Source organism: Chlamydomonas reinhardtii, chromosome 7 (genome assembly GCF_000002595.2).
Source record: "Chlamydomonas reinhardtii strain CC-503 cw92 mt+ chromosome 7, whole genome shotgun sequence".
NCBI classification, from domain to species: domain Eukaryota; kingdom Viridiplantae; phylum Chlorophyta; class Chlorophyceae; order Chlamydomonadales; family Chlamydomonadaceae; genus Chlamydomonas; species Chlamydomonas reinhardtii.
Genome location: NC_057010.1, coordinates 5,932,327 through 5,955,449, shown reverse-complemented (window position 1 = coordinate 5,955,449; position 23,123 = coordinate 5,932,327). Strand labels below are relative to the sequence as shown.

At 63.7% G+C, this 23,123-nt stretch overlaps 5 protein-coding genes across 5 annotated transcripts; 1 reads left to right on the top strand and 4 right to left on the bottom strand.

Moving 5' to 3' along the window:
* Positions 1-392: 392 nt before the first annotated feature.
* On the bottom strand, positions 393-5,287 carry CHLRE_07g354450v5 (uncharacterized protein). The gene is made up of 12 exons (XM_043064625.1): positions 4,948-5,287; positions 4,779-4,835; positions 4,357-4,441; positions 3,931-4,158; positions 3,620-3,796; positions 3,392-3,488; positions 2,916-3,224; positions 2,711-2,795; positions 2,230-2,522; positions 1,670-1,780; positions 1,376-1,540; positions 393-1,101 (listed from the first exon to the last, which is right to left on the bottom strand). The coding sequence occupies exons 3-11, from the start codon at positions 4,383-4,385 to the stop codon at positions 1,394-1,396; spliced, it is 1,476 nt and encodes a 491-aa protein (XP_042923193.1). The 5' UTR covers positions 4,386-4,441; positions 4,779-4,835; positions 4,948-5,287; the 3' UTR covers positions 393-1,101; positions 1,376-1,393.
* A 125-nt stretch (positions 5,288-5,412) lies between these two features.
* Positions 5,413-10,167, bottom strand: CHLRE_07g354400v5 (uncharacterized protein). Its single transcript, XM_043064624.1, has 14 exons — positions 10,043-10,167; positions 9,833-9,920; positions 9,535-9,638; positions 9,353-9,409; positions 8,920-9,014; positions 8,484-8,726; positions 8,173-8,349; positions 7,944-8,040; positions 7,466-7,780; positions 7,241-7,325; positions 6,870-7,045; positions 6,670-6,786; positions 6,186-6,296; positions 5,413-5,996 (listed from the first exon to the last, which is right to left on the bottom strand). The coding sequence occupies exons 1-14, from the start codon at positions 10,115-10,117 to the stop codon at positions 5,850-5,852; spliced, it is 1,887 nt and encodes a 628-aa protein (XP_042923192.1). The 5' UTR covers positions 10,118-10,167; the 3' UTR covers positions 5,413-5,849.
* Positions 10,168-10,215: 48 nt separating this feature from the next.
* On the bottom strand, positions 10,216-15,307 carry CHLRE_07g354350v5 (uncharacterized protein). Its single transcript, XM_043064623.1, has 14 exons — positions 15,163-15,307; positions 14,955-15,042; positions 14,684-14,787; positions 14,513-14,569; positions 13,863-13,957; positions 13,302-13,544; positions 12,911-13,093; positions 12,656-12,752; positions 12,090-12,479; positions 11,880-11,964; positions 11,509-11,684; positions 11,309-11,425; positions 10,765-10,875; positions 10,216-10,572 (listed from the first exon to the last, which is right to left on the bottom strand). The coding sequence occupies exons 4-14, from the start codon at positions 14,522-14,524 to the stop codon at positions 10,426-10,428; spliced, it is 1,656 nt and encodes a 551-aa protein (XP_042923191.1). The 5' UTR covers positions 14,525-14,569; positions 14,684-14,787; positions 14,955-15,042; positions 15,163-15,307; the 3' UTR covers positions 10,216-10,425.
* A 130-nt stretch (positions 15,308-15,437) lies between these two features.
* Positions 15,438-17,703, top strand: CHLRE_07g354301v5 (uncharacterized protein). Its single transcript, XM_001702017.3, has 4 exons — positions 15,438-16,036; positions 16,104-16,220; positions 16,393-16,491; positions 16,907-17,703. The coding sequence occupies exons 1-4, from the start codon at positions 15,812-15,814 to the stop codon at positions 17,009-17,011; spliced, it is 546 nt and encodes a 181-aa protein (XP_001702069.2). The 5' UTR covers positions 15,438-15,811; the 3' UTR covers positions 17,012-17,703.
* A 122-nt stretch (positions 17,704-17,825) lies between these two features.
* CHLRE_07g354250v5 (uncharacterized protein) lies at positions 17,826-23,037 on the bottom strand. Its single transcript, XM_043064622.1, has 11 exons — positions 22,848-23,037; positions 22,063-22,553; positions 21,721-21,812; positions 21,305-21,392; positions 20,921-21,004; positions 20,475-20,585; positions 20,012-20,060; positions 19,575-19,667; positions 19,266-19,364; positions 18,928-19,023; positions 17,826-18,783 (listed from the first exon to the last, which is right to left on the bottom strand). Exons 1-11 carry the CDS (start codon positions 23,002-23,004, stop codon positions 18,617-18,619), a joined length of 1,527 nt encoding a protein of 508 aa, XP_042923190.1. The 5' UTR covers positions 23,005-23,037; the 3' UTR covers positions 17,826-18,616.
* Between the last annotated feature and the right edge of the window lie 86 nt (positions 23,038-23,123).

Below are 23,123 nucleotides of genomic sequence, written 5' to 3'. Positions count from 1 at the left end.
GAGCCCACACGATGATCATGATTCACTGCAGCTGTGTCATTCTGTCGGTTATGCACGTCTCCGACTGTCGCCGCCAGACCGCCACCTGTTCCTCCATCAAACAATCCGCTGTTATTGCGTTGCGCATGCACTCTGACCACCTGTGTTAAACCGGGCTATGCATTGACATAGCCTAGCTGGCCAGGCGAGGGCGCTGCTTCACGGCTGGAGGAATAAGCGAATGCGGGTCCGCGGGGACAGTGGACTGCCGTCGCAGTCACCCGAGTTGTGAGATACCCTGGCTGTTGCCACTGGCCATTCCCTCTGATTGCTAGCTGGTACAAACGCAAGTATTGGCTGCCGCTGAAACCATGCCGCTGTCTGCACTGCATCCACCCCATGCACCTTATACGGTAATTGCGACATTACAAAGAAGCGACAGTCCGGCCAAGCAAGGGTGCCCCGCACCCAGGTCAAGAGGGACCATCTCCGGCCCGAAGGGAAACCACCCTCCCCCCAGGCCCCAGCTGTCTGCCGACCTGCCACAACCGTGCAATGGGTCTTCACATAAAGCGTGTCTCGGGTGCCGGGCGCAACACTCAAGAGTCCACCTTATGTTGCAAAGTATTGCAGCCCTTCTTCGCCAGCAGACTATCGGACCCACTTGAGTGACACTGGCATGCCGTCTTAGGCCCTGGCAGTGTTACATGCAGCAACAATGTGTTTGGTTAATGCTATGCACAAGCCATCAACCAGGACATGCCGTAATGATAAGCGATTAAGCGCTTGACCAAACCTGCAGGCGTGACACCTCCTCACATCACCACCGCAACAGTCGGATAGGATCCCACGTGTGACCCATGGGCCTTTGGCGCCGATTCCCGTCGATTGTGGCGGGCATTTGCTGCTGCGTCCTCAAAAAGCTCTCTAGACACCAATACACCAATACACCATGACGCTGACCACATTTGCCCTGCAGCTGGTGGCCCTGTACATCGAGGGTGTAAAGGCGTTCCTTCCCACGCTCGCCTGGCAGGGCCGCGCCGACAGGGCCCACGCTCGCCTGAAGGGCAAGCGGCACTCTGAGGCGCGCAAGGCTGCCATTTCGGCGGCCAAGATCACCTGCGGTTGCGGCGAGTGCGAGAAGTGCAAGTCACGGGCCCGGCAGCAGAAGTGCCGGGCCAAGAAGGCCAAGAAGGCCTAGACAACTCCTCCTACCTCCAAAACCGGTGTTTATCAACACCACCCATCCGGCGGTGTTCTTCATCCAAGCATCGTGGATATCACGTACCCCTTGGACACAAGCCACACCATCACCATCATCCGCTGCCACCGCTATCGCCACCCGCTGACGGGCCTGCCCAGCTATGTCACCATCACAGGGAGCTGAGCCTACCGGAGATCGCATGCAGCCTCACAGCTTGCGCCGCGGCACCGGCGTCACGTGCAGCCCGCCGCGCGGCGACATCGTCACAGACGCAACTAGCTTCAGCGGCTGCTGGCCCGGCTCCAGCGTGAAGGTCAGCCGGCGGTATAGCGTGGCGAGGGCCACCTTGGCCTCCTGATGAGAAACAAGCAGGAGCGACGGGGTTCACGTGTAATTAGAAGCTGCCGAAAGCTGCACATTTGGCGGCATACTGCACTACATGAAAGACTCCTTTGCTGCGCATCCAGCCAGCCAATCGCGCACCTGCATTGCGAACTTGTAGCCGATGCACATGCGGCTGCCGTAGCCGAAGGGCGCGTGGGCGTGCTGCTGGGCGGCGCCGCGCGGCTGCAGCGACTCGTACTGCGGAGAGGACTGAGGCAGGCAGGCAGGCAGGCAGGCAGGCAGGCAGGCAGGCAGGCAGGCAGGCAGGCAGGCAGGCAGGCAGGCAGGCAGGCAGGCAGGCAGGCAGGCAGGCAGGCAGGCAGGCAGGCAGGCAGGCAGGCAGGCAGGCAGGCAGGCAGGCAGGCAGGCAGGCAGGCAGGCAGGCAGGCAGGCAGGCAGGCAGGCAGGCAGGCAGGCAGGCAGGCAGGCAGGCAGGCAGGCAGGGGGGGAACAGGGGGGCGGGTTTGGGTTGCAGGTTAGGGTTGGACAGGGGTGCCGCCTGGCCGGAGGCAAGTGATGTGGGTGATGTAGCCGTATGCATGCAGGCACGCTGTGCGGGCACCCGAGCGCTGCTTCCACCTGATGGCATGCTGCAGGCCTGAGCACGGCGATACAAGCCCTCTTCTCGCGCTCTTCTCTCTCACTCCAAATGCACTCACCGGCAGGAAGCGCTCGGGAAGGAACTCCTCCGCTCGCGGCCACACGGCGGGGTCGCGGTGCGCGAGGTACATGGGCAGGTAAACAGCGGTGCCGCCCGGAATGGTGTAGCCGCCGACCGTGAGCGTCTCCCCGGGCGGCACCACGCGGCTGGTGAGGTGCGCGGGCGGGAACAGCCGCAGCGCCTCGTTCACCACCGCCTCCGTGTAGGCCAGGCGCGGCAGGTCGGACTCGCCGGGCAGCTGGTCCGACCCAGGCAGCACATCATCCACCTCACGCAGCAGACGAGACTCCACTGCAGCCAGGGGAACACGTTCAGCAGAGTCCATGAAGGTTAAGGATACTAACAACCGCAACGTCGAAGCGTGGCAAACAAGCAAAATGTCCCCTATCATTCATCTCGGTGTTTGTCGCCGTGAGGAACCAAGTTGCTGTGTCAGCGCGTTTGCGCTGCAGGTGTCTCAACCGGTAGATTGCACGTACCCTCGGGGTGGGTTGCAATGCAGTACACAGCAAAGGCCAGGGCGTTGGCGGTCGTCTCGTAGCCCGCCAAGATGAACAGCTGCACCTGCAGGCGTGAGACGCGGTGTGGTGTCACTTCACTTGCTTGTACGCAGGGACACGGAGACGTGGCAAGTCCGAATGGCCTCTGCGCCGCTCCTGCTCCCCACGAAATCAGCCAGCTCACCTGCCCCGCCACCTGCTCATCGGTCAGGGGCGCGTGCTCCACACCCTCCTCGCCCTCCGCCTTCTTTCCGCCGCTGCCGCTTCCCCCGCCTTGACGATGCCCTAGCATGAGGTCCAGGAAGCTCCCAGGCGCCACACCAGACAGCCCGCGACCACCAGTAGCGGCAGCCCCCACGCCGTTGTTGCTCTGCCCGGCTCCAGCGTCCGGCTTGCCACTGCTAGCCCCGGCAGCAGTCGCACCCTCCGCACTGTGCTGCTGCTTCCATGAGTCGATTAGCTGGAAGACGGTGTTGCACAGCCGTGTGCGGGCCTGCAGCGTCATACGGTATATCATGTGCCCCATTGTCACTTCGGTAAGTAGTTGCGTGCTGATACCCAAATCTCCATCGCGGTCTGATGCACCAGGGCGCGCCAAGCACGCACTCCATATCCCTTACAACATCAAACCATACACTGACGCCCTACCCAAATACCTACCTTCGTTAGGATTGTGAACTTCTCGTCGGGCAGTGTGTGCGCCAGCGTCAACAGCAGAGACCGCAGCTCCGGAAACAGCATCGCCACACGCAGGTAGCTGTGAGGAGAAAGGCGCAGGGGCGCATGGTTTTGCCACACTACAGGTCCAACAGGTGCGGGAGGACCTGGCCTGTGGGCCAATACCCAGCTTTACATGTCCCCTGCACACATGCCGATTGCCGTACTCACGGGCTGCCGTGCACGGGGCTGCCGTATCGGAAGATCTGGCCGCACGCCGCCGCCAGCTGCTTGCCGTAGCCGTCATCACCACGGCCCTTGGCGGCGGCTGTAGCACCGGCAGTAGCAGTAGCAGACCCAGATCCAGAACCAGCCTGGTCCTCCTCATTGATGGAGTGGAAATCAACCCTGGGGCAGGTGCGTGGGGGGCGCGTAGGATTGGGCATACCACGCTGCCCAGCGGATGTCATGCTCCGAGTCCAAGCCTCGAGTGGGCAGGTGCTCTGCGTGCAGCGCCCCTGCCCCCGCCCCGCCCCGCTCACCCGTATGCAGTGGAGCCTACCACCTGCAGCGTCATGCCGCCCAGCTCACGCCACATGTCCACACTGCTGCCGCCGCCGGCTGTAGCACCGGCGGCGGCTGTGGCCTTGGCCTCCAGCCGCCTGGCCAGCTGGTCTGCGCAGCCGGTCATGAGTGGGAGATAGCCGGCCAGGCTGGCGGGCGCGAAGGCGGGCTGCCAGGCGGCACGCAGCTGCCGCCAGGTGGAGCCGCTGCGTGTGTGTGTGTGTGTGGGGGGGGGGGGGCAGGCACATCAGGGTGTGGATTTGGGTCGGCGGGGCACGTCCGCGGCCGGTTGCCACGTGTAAGCCCACCACGCAAATAAGCGCTGGGTCAGAACCCAATGGCGCCACCGCGCTCCCAACACGACCAGCCATCGCCCACCACAGCGCACACACACAGCCACGCACCTGGCACGCAGGAGCATGGACGACAGCATGGCGTGGTAGCGCCCCCGGGGTCAGTCCGCGCATGGGCCCGCAGCTTGAAGCCGACCTGCAGACAGGCCAGCGGGTGTCCGTGGAGTTAGGACCGCTGTTGAAGTGGATGGTTCCAGGGCACAGCTAAAGCCATGGCCGGCGGTCAGAAGGCAGGCGGGCCGCAGCGAATATGGTACGGTGCGGTTGGGTGTGGTGGATGTCCCAGCACAGGGGCCGGTTGCACAGCTTTTGCGATCTCCTACCGCAGCCATCACAACGATACAACCGACAACTGTCCGCCGCAAGGGCTGCCACACCACCTGCTATCTCCCATGGGCCATGGTCCCCGCGACGTCTCTTAAGCGGATTTGAGCACCCCCGCCCCGACCCCGCCCCGACCCCGCCCCATCCACCTGTCGCTGCATCTCTGCATCCGCCAGCACCACCACCCATTTGCGGCCCAGAGCCACCTGCATGCGGGACACACGATGGAGTATGACCGCAATTCCCTGCACCTCTGCTGACAAGCAAGGAACATGCATGCGTGCGTGTCCCCCTTCAGCATGCGTCGGCACCGCTTGCCTTGAACACGGGTCCGTAGGTCTGGGCGCAGCTCTGAAGGAACAGAGGCATGGGCTGCGCCCGCAGCTGCGGCAGGCAGCCCAGCACCGGGCGGCCGCGAGGGCCTGGTTGCGAGGGGGGGGGGGGCGGCGTGTATGTGTTGTTAGTGTCTGTGCGTCGTGCTCGTCAACTCCCCATTCGTACTGAATGAACTGAGGGCAGTATGTTGGGGCACTCTGTAATGACGACGCTTGCTCAAGGGCAGACGTCGCGGCTACCATGGGTGTTCGTAAACCATGAACTCAGCGGTTGGCGTCGCCGGCTCACCGGGGATTTTGCGAAGTCGCCAGCGTTTAATAGGATCCAGAAGGTATATGATTAGCGACACCAGCAGAAGCGCGAAGCCCGCAGCGACCTGCGGAGAGGATGTCTCACAACAATTACTGGCCCGCCGGTGCTCCGCCGACGGTCCTGCTGGAGCTTTCACGAAACACGCATTTACAGTCCATGTATAGATTATGTACCATCAACGAGACAGTCTCACCATTCCCAGGCGCAGAAGGCCCCCGAGCGGTGCTCCCGAGCCCGACGGCCAGTTTGCAAATACGTTCGACATCCCGGACGTCGCAAAGTGTTCAGGCGCAACTATTGCCAGTAATGTGCTTACGGCCAACACAGCAAACCTTTCTGCATGAGCCGTGCATGGGGGTTCGTGCAAGTCGTTAGTTCCCCTGCCGTACTACGTCCACAGATTCTTGCAGTTGCTGAAGGGCGACAAACAACATGCCAACATTCTGCCATAAACGTAGTGCTACGCCCGGACCGGCCTCTACAGCCCTCATGCTGTCAGACCCCAAAGCGGCCGCCCTCTCGCAACAAGTCCTGCATCCCACATTTCTTCACTCGTCTCCGCCGCCTTCGCCTCATAGCTTGCGCCGCGGCACCGGCATCACGCGCAGCCCGCCGCGCGGCGCCATGGTCAGTGACGCCTCCACCTGCAGCGGCTGCTGGCCCGGCTCCAGCGTGAAGGTCAGCCGGCGGTACAGCGTGGCGAGGACCACCTTGGCCTCCTGATGAGGATTGGGAACAGCATGGTGGGCAAGCGGGCAACATGCGCAATTAAACTGACCCCAGACGGTTCATCACCGCATATCGGGTGATCCGCACACGACCGTTGCCTGTGGGACGAGTGGGTCCGCGCGCGTGCAGATATGCAGCAGCGTCACAAGACCGTATCGAAGTCTGCGGCCCACACGCACCTGCATTGCGAACTTGTAGCCGATGCACATGCGGCTGCCGTAGCCGAACGGCGCGTGGGCGTGCTGCTGGGCGGCGCCGCGCGGCTGCAGTGACTCGTACAGCGGAGAGGACTGAGGCAGGCAGGCAGGCAGGCAGGCAGGCAGGCAGGCAGGCAGGCAGGCAGGCAGGCAGGCAGGCAGGCAGGCAGGCAGGCAGGCAGGCAGGCAGGCAGGCAGGCAGGCAGGCAGGCAGGCAGGCAGGCAGGCAGGCAGGCAGGCAGGCAGGCAGGCAGGCAGGCAGGAAGGCAGGCAGGCAGGCAGGCAGGGGGGAACAGGGGGGCGGGTTGGGCAGGGGTCGGATGAGGGGGGAGCGATGGGGCGCAGGGGGCGGGGCTGGATAGCACGGGACTCCAGGCAACTGCTGCCCGCGGGCCCTCAGCTAATGACGTAAGTAGGCCTGACAAGAACCCGCCACACACCGGACACTCATGCAGCCTTCACTCACGTGCAGGAAGCGCTCGGGAAGGAACTCATCCGCTCGCGGCCACACGGCGGGGTCGCGGTGCGCAATGTACAATGGTAGGAAAATGGGAATGCCAGCCGGGATGTTGAATCCGCCAACCTGCATTTACGGTAATGACAGGGCCTGGGTCACAACGAAACGTTAACATGCTGGTAACCCGGCGTCCTGTTCGTGACACGCACCGTGAGCGTCTCCCCGGGCGGCACCACGCGGCTGGTGAGGTGCGCGGGCGGGAACAGCCGCAGCGCCTCGTTCACCACCGCCTCCGTGTAGGCCAGGCGCGGCAGGTCGGACTCGCCGGGCAGCTGGTCCGACCCTGGCAGCACATCATCCACCTCATGCAGCAGACGAGACTCCACTGCAGCCAGGGGAACACGCATAGCAGCAGGGTCCAGGGAAACACCATGGTTAAGGATACTAACAACCGAACGTCAAAGCGTGGCAAGCAAGCAAAATGTCCCTATCTTCATCTCGGTGTTTGTCGCCGTCAGGAACCAAGTTGCTGCGTCGGGGCGCTTGCGCTACAGTTGTCTCAACCGGTAGGTTGCAGTACCCTCGGGGTGGGTTGCAATGCAGTACACAGCAAAGGCCAGGGCGTTGGCGGTCGTCTCGTAGCCCGCCAAGATGAACAGCTGCACCTGCAGGCGTGAGACGCGGCGGTGTGGTGTGGCGTTGCTTCACTTGCTTGTACGTGAGGACATGGTGAGATGGCAAGTCCGAGTGGCCTCTGCACCGCTCCATCCTGCTCCCCATTACACCACCCATCTCGTGATCTCACCTGCCCCGCCACCTGCTCATCGGTCAGGGGCGCGTGCTCCACACCCTCCTCGCCCTCCGCCTTCTTTCCGCCGCTGCCTCTTTCCCCGCCCTGGCGCTGCCCTAGCATGAGGTCCAGGAAGCTCCCGGGCGCCACACCCGACAGCCCGCCGCGGCCGCTGGTAGCAGCAGCCCCCACGCCGTTGCTGCTGTGCCTGCCGGCTCCAACATCCGGCTTGCCACTGCTAGCCGCGGCATCAATCTCAGCCTCCGCACGATGCTGCTCCTTCCATGAGTCAATTAACTGGAAGACGGTGTTGCACAACCGTGTGCGGGCCTGCAGCGTCATACATCATGTGTCCCATTGTCACTTTGGTAAGTAGTTGCGTGCTGAGGCCAAAATCTCCATCGGGGTGCGGTGCACCAGGGCGCGCCAAGCACGCACTCCATATCCCTTACAACACCAAAACCATGCACTGACGCCCTACCCAACTACCTACCTTCGTTAGGATCGTGAACTTCTCGTCGGGCAGTGTGTGCGCCAGCGTCAACAGCAGAGAGCGCAGCTCCGGAAACAGCATGGCCAAACGCAGGTAGCTGTGAGCAGAAAGGCGCAAGGACGCACATGGCTTTGCCGCACTACAGGTCCAACAGGTTCGGGAGGACCTGGCCTGTGGGTTGACACCCAGCTTACATGTCCCCTGCACACATGCCGATTGCCGTACTCACGGGCTGCCGTGCACGGGACTGCCGTATCGGAAGATCTGGCCGCACGCCGCCGCCAGCTGCTTGCCGTAGCCGTCATCGCCACGGCCCTTGGCGGCGGCTGTAGCACCGGCAGTAGCGGTAGCAGACCCAGATCCAGAACCAGCCTGGTCCTCCTCATTGATGGAGTGGAAATCAACCCTGGGGCAGGTGTGTGGGGGGCGCGTAGGATTGGGCATGCCACGCTGCCCAGCGGATGTCATGCTCCGAGTCCAAGCCTCGAGTGGGCATGTGCTCTGCGTGCAGCGCCCCTGCCCCCGCCCCGCCCCGCTCACCCGTACGCAGTGGAGCCTACCACCTGCAGCGTCATGCCACCCAGCTCACGCCACATGTCCACACTGCTGCCGCCGCCGGCCGTAGCACCGGAGGCTGTGGCGCCGGCCGCGGCTGTGGCCTTGGCCTCCAGCCGCCTGGCCAGCTGGTCTGCGCAGCCGGTCATGAGTGGGAGGTAGCCGGCCAGGCTGGCGGGCGCGAAGGCGGGCTGCCAGGCGGCACGCAGCTGCCGCCAGGTGGAGCCGCTGCGTGTGTGTGGGGGGCGGGGGGGGGCAGGCATGTCAGGGTGTGGGTTTGGGTCGGCGGGGCACGTCCGCGGCCGGTTGCCACGCGTAAGCCCACCACGCAAATAAGCGCTGGGTCAGAACCCAACGACGCCACCGGGCTCCCAACACGACCAGCCATCGCCCAGCACAGCGCACACACACAGCCACGCACCTGGCGCGCAGGAGCATGGACGACAGCATGGCGTGGTAGCGCCCCCGGGAGAAGTCCGGGTCCGTCCGCGCATGGGCCCGCAGCTTGAAGCCGACCTGCAGACAGGCCAGCGTGTGTCCGTGGAGTTAGGACCGCTGTACAAGTTGAAGTGGGTGGTTCCAGGGCACAGCTAGCTCCATGGCCGGCGGGCAGGAGCAAGGAGGGCCGCAGCGAATACGGTACGGTACGGTTGGATGTGGTGGATGTCCCAGTAGTCAGGGGCCGCATGTACAGCTTGTGCGATCCCCTACCGCAGCCATCACAACGACAAAACCGACAACTGTCCGCCGCAAGGGCTGCCAAACCACCCTGCTATCTCCCATGGTCCCCGCGATGTCTCTAAGCGGATTTGAGCACCCCCACCCTGACCCCGCTCCGACCCCGCCCCATCCACCTGTCGCTGCATCTCTGCATCCGCCAGCACCACCACCCATTTGCGGCCCAGAGCCACCTGCATGCGGGAAACATGATGGAGTAAGACCGCAGTTCCCTGCACCTCGTGCCTGCACCTCTGCTGACAAGCAAGGAACATGCATGCGTGCGTGTCCCCCTTCAGCATGCGTCGGCACCGCTTGCCTTGAACACGGGTCCGTAGGTCTGGGCGCAGCTCTGAAGGAACAGAGGCATGGGCTGCGCCCGCAGCTGCGGCAGGCAGCCCAGCACCGGGCGGCCGCGAGGGCCTGGTTGCGAGGGGGGTGGGGGTGCATGGGTTAGTGTCTGTGCGTCGTGCTCGTCAACCCCCCATTCGTACTGAATGAACTGAGGGCATTATGTTGGGGCACTTTGTATTTGCGACGCTTGCTCGAGAGCAGACGTCGCGTTTACAATGGGTGTTCGTAAACCATGAACTCAGCGGTTGGCGTCGCCGGCTCACCGGGGATTTTGCGAAGCCGCCAGCGCTTAATAGGATCCAGAAGGTATATGATCAGCGACACCAGCAGAAGCGCGAAGCCCGCAGCGACCTGCGGAGAGGATGTCTCACAATAATTACTGGTGCTCCGCCGACGGTCCTGCTGGAGCTTTCACGAAACACGCAATTATAGTCCATGTACAGAATTATGTATCATCAACGAGACAGTCTCACCATTCCCAGGCTGCGCAGAAGGCCCCCGAGCGGTGCTCCCGAGCCCGACGGCCAGTTTGCAAATACGTTCGACATCCCGGACGTCGCAAAGTGTTTAGGCGCAACTATTGCCAGTATATGTGCTTACGGTCAACACAGCAAACCTTTGTGCATGAGCCGTGCATGGGGGTTCGTGCAAGTCGTTAGTTCCCCTGCCGTACTACCTCCACAGATTCTTGCAGTTGCTGAAGGGCGACAAACAACATGCCAACATTCTGCCATAAACGTCGTGCTACGCCCGGACCGGCCTCTAAAGCCCTCATGCTGTCAGACCCCAAAGCGGGCGCCCTCTCGCAACACGTCCTGCATCCCACATTTCTTCACTCGTCTCCGCCACCTTCGCCTCACAGCTTGCGCCGCGGCACCGGCGTCACGCGCAGCCCGCCGCGCGGCGCCATGGTCAGTGACGCCTCCACCTGCAGCGGCTGCTGGCCCGGCTCCAGCGTGAAGGTCAGCCGGCGGTACAGTGTGGCGAGGGCCACCTTGGCCTCCTGATGAGGATTGGGAACAGCATGGTGGGCAAGCGGGCAACATGCGCGATTAAACTGAAGCCAGAAGGTTCATCACCGCACATCGGGTGATCCCGCACACGACCGTTGCCTGTGGGACGAGTGGGTCCGCGCGCGTGCAGATACGCAGCAGCGTCACAAGACCGTGTGTCGAAGTCTGCGGCCCACACGCACCTGCATTGCGAACTTGTAGCCGATGCACATGCGGCTGCCGTAGCCGAACGGCGCGTGGGCGTGCTGCTGGGCGGCGCCGCGCGGCTGCAGTGACTCGTACAGCGGAGAGGACTGAGGCAGGCAGGCAGGCAGGCAGGCAGGCAGGCAGGCAGGCAGGCAGGCAGGCAGGCAGGCAGGCAGGCAGGCAGGCAGGCAGGCAGGCAGGCAGGCAGGCAGGCAGGCAGGCAGGCAGGCAGGCAGGCAGGCAGGCAGGCAGGCAGGCAGGCAGGCAGGCAGGCAGGCAGGCAGGCAGGCAGGCAGGCAGGCAGGCAGGCAGGCAGGCAGGCAGGCAGGCAGGCAGGCAGGCAGGCAGGCAGGCAGGCAGGGGGGAACAGGGGGGCGGGTTGGGCAGGGGTCGGATGAGGGGGGAGCGATGGGGCGCAGGGGGCGGGGCTGGATAGCACGGGACTCCAGGCAACTGCTGCCCGCGGGCCCTCAGCTAATGACGTAAGTAGGCCTGACAAGAACCCGCCACACACCGGACACTCATGCAGCCTTCACTCACGTGCAGGAAGCGCTCGGGAAGGAACACATCCGCTCGCGGCCACACGGCGGGGTCGCGGTGCGCAATGTACATGGGTAGGAAAATGGGAATGCCAGCCGGGATGTTGAATCCGCCAACCTGCATTTACGGTAATGACAGGGCCTGGGTCACAACGAAACGTTAACATGCTGGTAACCCGGCGTCCTGTTCGTGACACGCACCGTGAGCGTCTCCCCGGGCGGCACCACGCGGCTGGTGAGGTGCGCGGGCGGGAACAGCCGCAGCGCCTCGTTCACCACCGCCTCCGTGTAGGCCAGGCGCGGCAGGTCGGACTCGCCGGGCAGCTGGTCTGACCCAGGCAGCACATCATCCACCTCACGCAGCAGACGAGACTCCACTGCAGCCAGGGGAACACGCACAGCAGCAGGGTCCAGGGAAACACCATGGTTAAGGATACTAACAACCGAACGTCAAAGCGTGGCAAGCAAGCAAAATGTCCCTATCTTTATCTCGGTGTTTGTCGCCGTCAGGAACCAAGTTGCTGCGTCGGGGCGCTTGCGCTACAGTTGTCTCAACCGGTAGGTTGCAGTACCCTCGGGGTGGGTTGCAATGCAGTACACAGCAAAGGCGAGGGCGTTGGCGGTCGTCTCGTAGCCCGCCAAGATGAACAGCTGCACCTGCAGGCGTGAGACGCGGTGTGGTGTGGTGTTGCTTCACTTGCTTGTACGTGAGGACATGGTGAGATGGCAAGTCCACGTGGCCTCTGCACCGCTCCTGCTCCCCATTACACCACCCATCTCACCTGCCCCGCCACCTGCTCATCGGTCAGGGGCGCGTGCTCCACACCCTCCTCGCCCTCCGCCTTCTTTCCGCCGCTGCCGCTTCCCCCGCCTTGACGATGCCCAAGCATGAGGTCCAGGAAGCTCCCGGGTGCCACACCAGCCATACCGCCGCGGCCGCTGGTAGCAGCAGCCCCCACGCCGTTGCTGCTCTGCCGCGCCGAGCCAGTGCCGTCACTGCCCGCGTCGAAGTCAGTGTGAGGGTGTGCGGTAGGGCTGCTGGTGCTGGGTTGACACGCGTCCGCCTTGCCGCTGCTTCCTTTGCCAGCAGCCCCGGATCCTGCTGCGGCGATGTGCTGTTGCTTCCACGAGTCCATCAGCTGGAACACCGCGCCTGACAGCCTGTTGCGCGCCTGTAGTGGGCCACGCACGTACGGTACAACGTACGTGCGTACGGCACATCGCGAGCATTCAGGACAACACGCACTTTAGGTGTAGACAGCAGGAACCCGATGCCGACTGAAAAAGGGCAGGCGCATGAGCTATGCCTGCAAACATGGAAAGTGCCGACAACCCCTGCACACCGCACCTGCATCAGGATGGCGAATCGCTTGTCGGGCAGTGTGTGCGCCAGCGGAACAAGCAGCCGCCGCAGCTCGGGGAAGAGCATCGCCACGCGCAGGTAGCTGTGGGGGGCGGAGGGCCGACACGTACGGCACACGGTTGATGTGGGTCGGCGTGCATGTGGACGTGGGGGCCGGGTGGCGGATACACAGCATGCAAGGGCATGACAGGCAGGATCATAAATGGTAGTGCCAGGCGCAAGCCATATCACGGCACTCACGGGCTGCCATGCGCGCTGCTTGTGTATCGGAAGATCTGGCCGCACGCCGCCGCCAGCTGCTTGCCGTAGCCGTCATCGCCACGGCCCTTGGCGGCGGCTGTAGCACCGGCAGTAGCAATAGCAGACCCAGATCCAGATCCAGATCCAGCCTGGTCCTCCTCATTGATGGAGTGAAAATCAACCCTGGGGCGTGTGCGTGGCGGCCGGCGTAATGGCGGTGCGTGGCGCAAAGCCACAAAAGGCAATGCTGTCTCCCGAAGAGTCAAAGCCACAGCGAGTACCCACCGCCCCTGCCACATGCCGGCGCCCCTACGACGCTCCTGCCACGGATGTGCCACGCCGCTGCCACGCCTGTCCGCTCCACAACCCCGCCCCGCCCCGCCCCGCTCACCCATATGCAGTGGAGCCTACCACCTGCAGCGTCATGCCGCCCAGCTCACGCCACATGTCCACACTGCTGCCGCCGCCGGCTGTAGCACCGGAGGCTGTGGCACCGGCCGCGGCTGTGGCCTTGGCCTCCAGCCGCCTAGCCAGCTGGTCTGCGCAGCCGGTCATGAGTGGGAGGTAGCCGGCCAGGCTGGCAGGCGCGAAGGCAGGCTGCCAGGCGGCACGCAGCTGCCGCCAGGTGGAGCCGCTGCGGGTAGGGGGAGGCAGGCAGGCAGGCAGGCAGGCAGGCAGGCAGGCAGGCAGGCAGGCAGGCAGGCAGGCAGGCAGGCAGGCAGGCAGGCAGGCAGGCAGGCAGGCAGGCAGGCAGGCAGGCAGGCAGGCAGGCAGGCAGGAAGCCCATCGGTCAGGATGTGGCTAGAATGGCTTGCGGGTGGACTTGGAAGTGTGCGGATGGAAAATGGGAGTTGCAAAGCGTGTGTTAAAGAATGAGACCAAAGCCCGCCCAAAGCGTGTGTGTGCGTGCGTGCGTGCGTGCGTGCGTGTGTGTGTGTGCGTGCACTCTTACTTGGCTCGGAACAGGTTGGTGAGGATGACTCGGTGGTACCGTCCGCGGGTGAAGTCAGGATCCAAGAGCGCGTGTGCCCTCAGCTTGAAGCCGACCTGCGTGGTGTGTGTGTGTGTGTGTGTGTGTGTGTGTGTGTGTGTGTGTGTGTGTGTGTGTGTGTGCGTGTTAAACAAAAAACAAACGGAACAATTACGCCATACACGCGCGCGCAGTTACCCACTGTGTGTGTGTCTCATTCTTACCCAGTAGGTATGCAAGGGGGTCAGAGAAACACACGCACAGGGAGCCGGCGTGCGCGATTGCGCGTTTCGTATGCGGTACGGCACACACTGCCATGCGACATGATAGCGCCAGGGCAGGCACGAGAGTCGGGAATCCACAGGCCAAAGCGCACTGGACGCCAAGGTTGCACGCGCGCGCAGGTGGTGGCATGTCAGGGCCCAGACTGGAGCGTGTTGTCGGCGAGGGCGACGCAGGGTTCGGGCGGGTCCGGCTGCACCTCGGCCCAAAGACCCAAAGACCCACGGACCCCCAGGTTACATCTCCTCCGCACTCTTATCTGTCGGCTGGTTTCGGGTGCAGGGTCTCGGTTTATTTGGGGCTGGGTCTGACCGTCTGCGAAACCCCCGCTCCGCCCCCGTCCCACGCACCTGTCGCTGCATCTCCGCATCCGCCAGCACCACGGCCCATTTGCGGCCCAGAGCCACCTGCATGCGGAAGAAACATGATGGGGTATGACCGCAATTCCCTGCACCTCTGCTGACAAGCAAGGAACATGCGTGCGTGCGTGTCCGCCTTCAGCATGTGCCGGCACCGCTTGCCTTGAACACGGGTCCGTAGGTCTGGGCGCAGCTCTGAAGGAACAGAGGCATGGGCTGCGCCCGCAGCTGCGGCAGGCAGCCCAGCAGCGGCCGCGCAGGAGGACCTGCGTGGTCGGAAGGCGGGAGGTTATCCACGATGCGTAACCGAGAAAGCAAGCGAGAACAACGTTGGAGAGGCCTGGAGCGTATCGGCGGCTTCGAGGCGGGCAGAAAAAAACGCGTTGGCGACTTGCGAACGGTGTGAGCAGCGGTTAGAGCAAAAGCCTCTCGCCTGGAACCTTGCGTAGGCGCCAACGCTGAATGGGATCAAGTAGGTATATCAGCAGCGACGCCAGCAGGAGCGCGAGCCCAGCAGCGGCCTGCAGGGAGTTTCGCGCGCGGACTGAGTCGAAAGTCCCTCCTTCGAAAGCAAGAAGCTTCCCGTATGCCCTTGTATGCTAAGCATACAAAAAAATGGGCGTCCGAAATTGCTGCCGCACCATTTGGGGGCTGGGCGCTCCCGAAAGCGCGCCGAGCAGGTCCAACTGCCAACTCGCCGAGGCCACCATAGTGAACGTTTGCCCGGTCGCGGAAAGAGCTTTAGTGCTCGTGGGCTGCTCAACTACATACCTGAAGAGGCTATCGTGTCAAACATGCGAGGACCGATGGACAGGACTGCATGGCGATGGCGGGACCGCGTGGGCGTGCATGGGCCAGCATGGGCAAGGCGAGCCGGTTACCCAGCCGATCCTCAACGCTCCCAGAGTACTTCCAGGGTTCGGCCGCTTGTCCAGAAGCAAGAAGCAAGGATCACTGCAACCGCTTACAGTATCTTACATTACTCCCGCGCATTACTCCACGTGCCGCAACTGGCCGGCCCACAAGCATACATTACGATACACTCCCCATCGCACCTTGCAGGGCTGTGCCTGGCACCTTGCGCGCCGGGCCCAGCTGGTGGCTGAGCCCAGGCCCAGTCCACAGGCCCAGTCCACGGGCCCAGTCCCAGCCCTTCAAGGCCCTTCACTCCGTCCGCCGGCACTGTACGACATTCGCATAATTCTTACCGGTATGTAACCGCCTGGATGTACTTACTTTATTTTTTCCTCGCCTCTCGGCGTAAATCCACTAGTACATACATCCACCACCATGAGCCTCCTCGCTGCACGACAGCTGCCTGGCCAGAGGGTCAATGCCCAGCGCGTGCACCTCGCTCGGCTGGCATACCGGCAAATACCTTGCCGCGTGTCTGCACACGCAGATGACCAGATCATTGCGCCAGAGCTGGCGCGGGTTGGCCCTGAATTCGTCGCCGACGTGATTCGCAACAAAATAGCGGCGAAGATGCTGGTTTTGGACGTCCGCGAACCGGACGTGAGTTAAATGGACGCTTTAGTTTATTTGCAGCGCATCCAAGCCGCTTCCTCATGTTGGCCAACAGGAGGTGGCCCTGGGCAGCATCAAATCCGCGCTCAACGTACCATCGGGCGTGTTCAAGTCCGATGATAAGTCTCAGCTGGACGCGGTCATCAAGGACAAGCTGTCCGGGTTCCAGCAGGTCGGATGTTTGTGGGGTCAGGGGTTGAGTTGTCTGGCTGGAGGTTTGGGGTGGGCCTCGCTCTAGGGTTTGGGCACGTGCAGCAGGTATCGTGGCATCGCACTGGGTCCCGCGCCGAACATCGCCGCCGTTCCCCCACCATGCACCCCGCCCTCCTGAACCCGCCTCTCAGGTGGTGGTGCACTGCCATGGCTCCAAGGTGCGGGGCCCCACGAGCGCCCGCGCCCTCAACGAACGGATCAAGGCGCTGGGTCTGGACAACGCGCCCGAGGTGAGGCGACGGAGGCGGATGAAGGCCGCTGGGTGGTACGCATGCTGCTCGAGGGTCTGGGGCAGGTGGGGTTTGGGTAGGGGGGTGGTCAAGGGCGAGTTCATTCTGAGGGTGGGGTCAGATGCCGCGCACGCGCGTGCGGGCTTATGTAGCAGGTGGCAGCCTGGCAGGCGAGCAGGGCAGGCACGGCCACCCAGCCAGGCCGGCCCCGGCGCGCCCGCAGCAGCTGGTCCCGGCCCCGGATTGCTGGAAGTGGTGGGGGCTACCAGTTGCCCCGCCACACCTCCCTTCTCTGGACGGGCGCCCCTGTCTCGATTGCCTTCACCGCCTCCCTTTGCTGCCGCCTGCCCCCCGCTCGGGCATTGAACGGCTACCCCCCTGCTGCCCCCATCATGCATGCATGTGTCCTCATCAGGTCAAGGTGCTGGCGGGCGGCGTGGAGGGCTTCATCAACGCCTTTGGATCTGACCCCGCCCTCACGGTGCTGCCAGAGGGCGGCTGGAAGCCCAACCACTCCTGAGAGTATGGACTGGTTGGGCCCTGTGGGCTGCTGAGAGCCTGAAAGAGAAATGAGCCGCTGAGAGCCTGAAATGGAAATAACTGTCATGATGATGTACGCCCTGGTGGAGCTGGAGGTAGGTAGGAAGTATGGGGGATGCAATGGTTGGTGGGCAGCGCAATCATGGGTCTTGAATTGCGGGATGAGTGGTGACGGCTGGCAGCACAGCACAGCGCAGCAGCGAGGCGAGGCGAGGCGAGGCGAGCAGAGAGGAGCGAAGGGCTGTAGGCATTGGGTAAATGAGTGACACCCGCAGTGGACTGAGCGTATAAAGAGGAGGAATGAAGATGGCATTTCCTTACTGCTACTGCCAGGGGGTGGGCGAAGACGAGTGAGTGAACATGACCGCTTGAGGAGAGTGCCTGCTCTGTGTCGTGCATCGTTGCATGTGGTGTTGATGCGCATGAGTACGATGGTTGCATGATTACCGTACTTTCGTGGTTGTATCGTCACTGTGGCGAGGATCTGAGATTGCTGCTCTGTTGAACTCCAGTGACTACGTACCGGTATCTGCTGGGCAGCACACGCGCAACTGGGCATGTGAACCGGTAGCGTTAGTGGTGGCTGCTTCCTGGCGGCTCTCATGCCAGCACTAGCAAGGAGCAGTTACAAATCTTACTCAGGGAGCTTGCAAGAACCTGTACCAGTTGCCCAAGGCCATGTGCCAACCCGGGTCAGGCCAGGCTGGTCCCACACTGTCGTCGTGCCCACGGCCCACCGCCCACCGCGCGCCCCAACGCCATGCAAGGCACAGCACCTGCGCCGCCACACTGGCACTCCGTTGCGTACTTGCATACACCCCGGACCCATCGTCCCATCGCCCCGTGCCACGTTGCAATGCTGCACACTGTTGCGGCTTGCCCTTTAGGATGTATTTAAGTCACCCCACGGTGTCACCCTCACGAAACACCAATCACCGGCGCGTGTGCACGCCCAGCGCTGCTGCCTGCAAGGCTGTGTCCTGCTGCTGCTGCTATCTACTGCTGACCGACCGTCCGACCGACCGCGCCGATGGCGTGATCCGTGCCAGTCGCCACGTGCAAGAGGCAGCAATAGCCAGCAGACGCGTTCGACAGAGAATGAGAGAAACCTGCATGTACCATTGTACATTGACCATTCGAGGATACCCGTGGCAACGTACGAAAGTTACGGTCACGTAAGCAAAGCCCTCAAAGCTGAGGGCACAACATTAGCCGCCCGTTTGTCCCCGCCCGTTTGTCCATGATGAATTGTAGCGCATCGTGAACTGTGCCTCGATACGCCCATCGTACAACAACTCATGCAAACACACGCTTCCGAGCATGCAGGCACCAAAAGACGCAATATGCGCCGCACATCTTCTTAACCACTTGCAAGCTCCTTGGTCGCACAGGGAAATATGCACCGAGGGGACTGTTAGATCCCGTCGCCAACGTGCAAAATGAAACCTGGCGCTCTGCATCCACGCCGTCAATGGAAGCAACCGCCGAACCTCCATTCCCGCTTCTTATTACATTGCCGTACTATACGCATGCCTTCATGCTGCCAGTGTCCGTGACCACCCCAAGCGCCAGCTCAGTGTTTCAGTTACGTGCAGCACTTCTTAGCAGCGCAGCAGGCCGGCGCCGCCGCAGCCGTCTGCTGCGGAACCGGCACAGGCGTTGGCGCCGGAGCAGGGGCGGGCGCCGGCGCGGGTGCTGACGCAGACACGGTGCGCCCCCGCAGCAGCGCCCGGAGACCAGGCATACCCTTGCCTGCGGATCAGCCAAGCCGAGAGGGGGAGTGCTCAGGCGCAGTGCTTTGGGCGCTGGCACTGCCTTCTCATGAGTTCTCCGTTCTAACACACACGAAACACACGATACACATAAGTAACAAAACAAGCACGCAACCCCTCTCACCCTCGATCAACTCCAGGGACGCTCCGCCACCTGTGGAGATGTGGGTGATGGCTCCATCCAAGCCCGCAGCCGTTACGGCAGCCACCGAGTCGCCGCCTGCAAGCGTGTTGCGCGGGCCGTGCATGGGACGAGCATGGGCCGTGGGCGGCTGGGCAGGCACGGTGCCCGGGGGCCCTGGGTGCGTGCAGTGCGGCCTACATGCGCGGGTGCGCAGTGGCAGCATGGCGCCGCGAGCACCGCGCAACAACGACCGCCTCCACGGCTCCAGCCCCGTGGCCGTCCTCGCGTCCCTGCCTCCACGCGTGACCCCCACAGCCTGCACACACAGACACACTCACCTCCGATGATGGTAATGGCTCCATGGTTGCGGCTGGCTTCATTCATGGCCTGAGCCACCGCCACCGTGCCCTGGGCAAACTCCGGCACCTCGAACTTGCCTGCGACCCAACACATAGCCAGGGTTTGGCTCAGCCACCGCACTGCTACTGGCACATACCTACTCCCTACGCAACCACCCACCAAACTGATCGCTGCTTTTGATAGCAGTGCTGTACCCATCACCATGGCCGCCACCACCAACACCACGAACGCCGCCACCGCCCCTGGGCTGTAGGCCCTCCTCCTGTGCTGACGTCTCCCTCACTCACCCATGGGTCCGTTCCAGAAGATGGTCTTGCAGCGCTGCAGCGCCGCACCGAAGGCCGCGCTGGTCTCGGGCCCGATGTCCACTCCATAGCGCCCTGTGTATGTGTGTGTGTGTGTGTGCGTGTGTGTGTGTGTGTGTGTTAAAGAGCACAAGGAAAACATAGCGCAAAGGCAGTATATGCGATGCAGCAAAGCGACGGTTTACCTGAAGTTACCTCGCATACCTGCTGCTGTGAGCCGCCGGTCTTACCAACCGGAAATCGCGCAACCCGCGCATGTGTGTGTGTGTGTGTGTGTGTGTGTGTGTGTGCGTGTGCGTGTGCGCGTGCGCGTGAGTGCACACCCGTGCGTACGTGCGTTGGATGGGAACCGACAACGCGCGCGTGGCGTGTGTCTGTGTGTATGTATCGCGTGTGGACACCCGCACCCGCCTACCCACCCGCGGGGATGCAGGGGCTCTCCTCTGTGCAGCAGTCCAGTGTGAGCACCTGTGTGTGGGGGGGAGCAGCGGCATATATACCGGCACATACATGACACGTGCATGTGAGACACAAGTGTGAGACAGGGTGGACGTTGCGGCAGCGCCGGCAGGATAACAGCACAGCGGCAGGATAGCATCACAGCGGCAGGCAGTGGCGACGCACAGTCCGCGGACGCGTGATGGTGTCCTCCAGGCCGCGCCGCTCCACGCCACCCGGGCCCCAAGCCCCAGTGCCCCCGGCCCCGCCACCCTACCCGTCACCCGGACACCCCTCCCTACCCGCCCCCTCCAGCCCTACCCGTCATCCGGACACCCCTCCCTACCCGCCCCCTCCAGCCCTACCCGTCACCCAGACACCCCTCCCTGCTGCCGCCCACCCCGCCCACCCGCCCGCGCCGCCCACTCCGCCCGCCCCGCCCACCTGCACTCCCGTGTCCACGGGCGCCGCCAGGCTGGACGACCACAGTACGTCGCCGGGCAGCAGCAGCTGGGTGCCGCGCTGGCCGGCGCGGGCCATCATGGCGCGGCAGGGCTGCGTGCAAGACGTAAGCGGGGAATTGCAAAGATTGGTACAGAGAAGTGTAGCGAAGTAGACAGCAGGGGGGGCAGGTGTGCGTGTGCGGTGTGCAGGTACCGTATGGGTGTGTATGTACAGGTGTAGGCGTGTGCGCTTGAAAGCTTCATCCGAAACATGTTTGCATAAGCCGTCACCTCCGCTGTCGACCTCGCCGTTGCCCCCGCGCCTGACCCCATCGCCCTCGACACACAGTAGCCCCCGGCCCATCCCCTGCGGCTCTATCGTCCCCGCGCCTGCCCCTGCCCCTGCCTTCGCCCCTGCCCCCGCCTGCCGCCTGCCCGCCGCCCCACCTCCAGCCAGTCGGGCTCGATCTGTGTGGAGCCCACTGACACGCCACGTGCCGCCAGCAGCGTGAACGCCATGCGCCCGCCCACCTGCATGAGACACACGGCGTGAGACACACGGCGCGGCGCGTGTCATCACAGATGTGGACGTGGAGGTGAGGGCGTGGAGGCGACTCGGGGATGGTGCGGCAGGCTTTGCCGTGTGGCAGAGACGGGACAGGCAACGACCCGGATGGGCAGTGGGCACACTCGACACGCCCCCACCCCAGCTCCGCACGCCCCTGGGAGGAAGCCCATATATGTCACCTCCCTCCGACTTCCTTCCTCCTCTCCCCCTCCCTTCCCTCTACCTGCCCCTCTGCCAGCCCCGCCCGCTTCACGTCTACCCACCGCCACCACGTCCGCCATCTCCACCAGCGCCGCCACCACCCCTATCTTGTCTGCCACCTTGGCGCCGCCCAGCACCACACCCAGTGGCCTGCGCGCACAGGGCAGCAGGAGGGGGAGGCAGGGGGAGACTGGGGTGGTGGTGGTGGTGGTGGGGAGACAACATGGGGATTCTGTATAGCGGAGAGACCAGGGGGTGACAGGGGAAGGGAGGTGGAGTGGAGGAGGGCCCTGACATGCGGCTGTAGGTTGCAGTCCCAGCATACCCCACACGGCTGCGTGTGCGTGCGCGGCATCACCACCAGGGCATCCCCACACGCGCGGACGCGCCCCTCAGCCGCCGCTGAAGATGATGGCTTGCCCATGATGGTAGAAGTTCATTGTTGGGACAGGGCATATCGTCCGCCCAGCCCTCTCACCTGACCGGCTCGAACAGGCGGTGCGCCAGCTCTGTGAGCTCACGCCGCACCAGTGGACCCGGGTAGCACTCGGACACGTGCGCCGTGATGCCCTGACGGGCGGGAAAGGGAGGGAAAGGTATCTAAGAGACAGCGCATTATGATGCGGCACGACACTTGCGGCCCATCCCCTCGCAGCCCACGTCACGCCTACTCGCGCACGTGCCATCAGTCTGCCGGCCTGCGGTAAGGCCCTACAATTACAGCCGCAGAGCGCATCAAGCCCCACTCCCCCCGCCCGCCCCTCGCCCCCCCCCCCCACTTCCCCCCGCCCCTCCCCTCCCCACACATACACACACGCACCGTGACGCTGCCCTGGTCTCGGTGCACCACCCCGAACGCGTCCTGCACGAACACGTCGCACAGCGCCGCCAGCGCCCCGCTGAACCCCGAGTCGTTGGCGCCGTCCCCCGCGTGGAAGCGCGTGTTCTGCAGCAGCAGCACCTGGCCCGGCTGTAGCGCCGCCACTGCCGCCTCCGCCTCCGGCCCAATGCAGTCGCCCGCCAGACCCACAAACAACTTGCTGCTACTGCTACTGCCGTCGCCGTTGGCATGGTTATTTTTGGCGTCGCTGCTGCTGCCGTTTGAGCCGCCGCCCGGGACGCTGCTGCTACTGCCGTTGAGCTCCCGCTCTAGCCAGGCGGCCACGGGCGCCAGGCTGAAGGCGGCTTCCATCTGAGCCCGGGATTGCTTCTTAGGCTCCGGCCGGCCGAAGTGGGAGGCCAGGATCAGTCGGGCGCCGCGGCTGGCCAGCAGGCGGATGGTGGGCAGCACGGCGGTGATGCGGGAGGCGTCTGTGGGCGCGTGCGTGTGTGTTTGGGCGTGTGAAGTTTGAGGTGGAGAGTGGGGGCGGGCGGTGTTGGGGAGGAGGTGGCGGTGGGGGTGGGGAGGGAGCGCTCGTCGGGGGTGTGCCGTGGAAGGCAAACCGACAGGGCGGGGTTTGGCGGCGGAACCCCTGAATGCCCACTTTTGGAGGGCTACCGCGCCCTGCCTCATACCCTCATACAAATGCCCTGTTGCCCTCGGTCGTGGCCGCGCAGCCGCGAAACGCCGCGCGCTGAGGGAGACTCCACGGCGCCTGTACTCACCCGTCACTGCGCCAGTCGCTTCGTCCACGGGGACGTTGAAGTCCACGCGCAGCAGCACCCGCTTGCCCGACACGTCGACGTTTGCGACATCGAGTTCAGGTGCTATTAAGTCATTCACCACATCGCGAAGCAGGCGGGCGGGGTCGTCAGCTTGCATTCTATGGTTTTGGTGAACCTCGACTACCGGGGCATGACAAAGTGTAATAAAAGAAGTCTGGTAACGTCGTCGTTAGGAGCAGTACACGCGCCGTCAAATGGCCCAGCTCGATTTCCGTC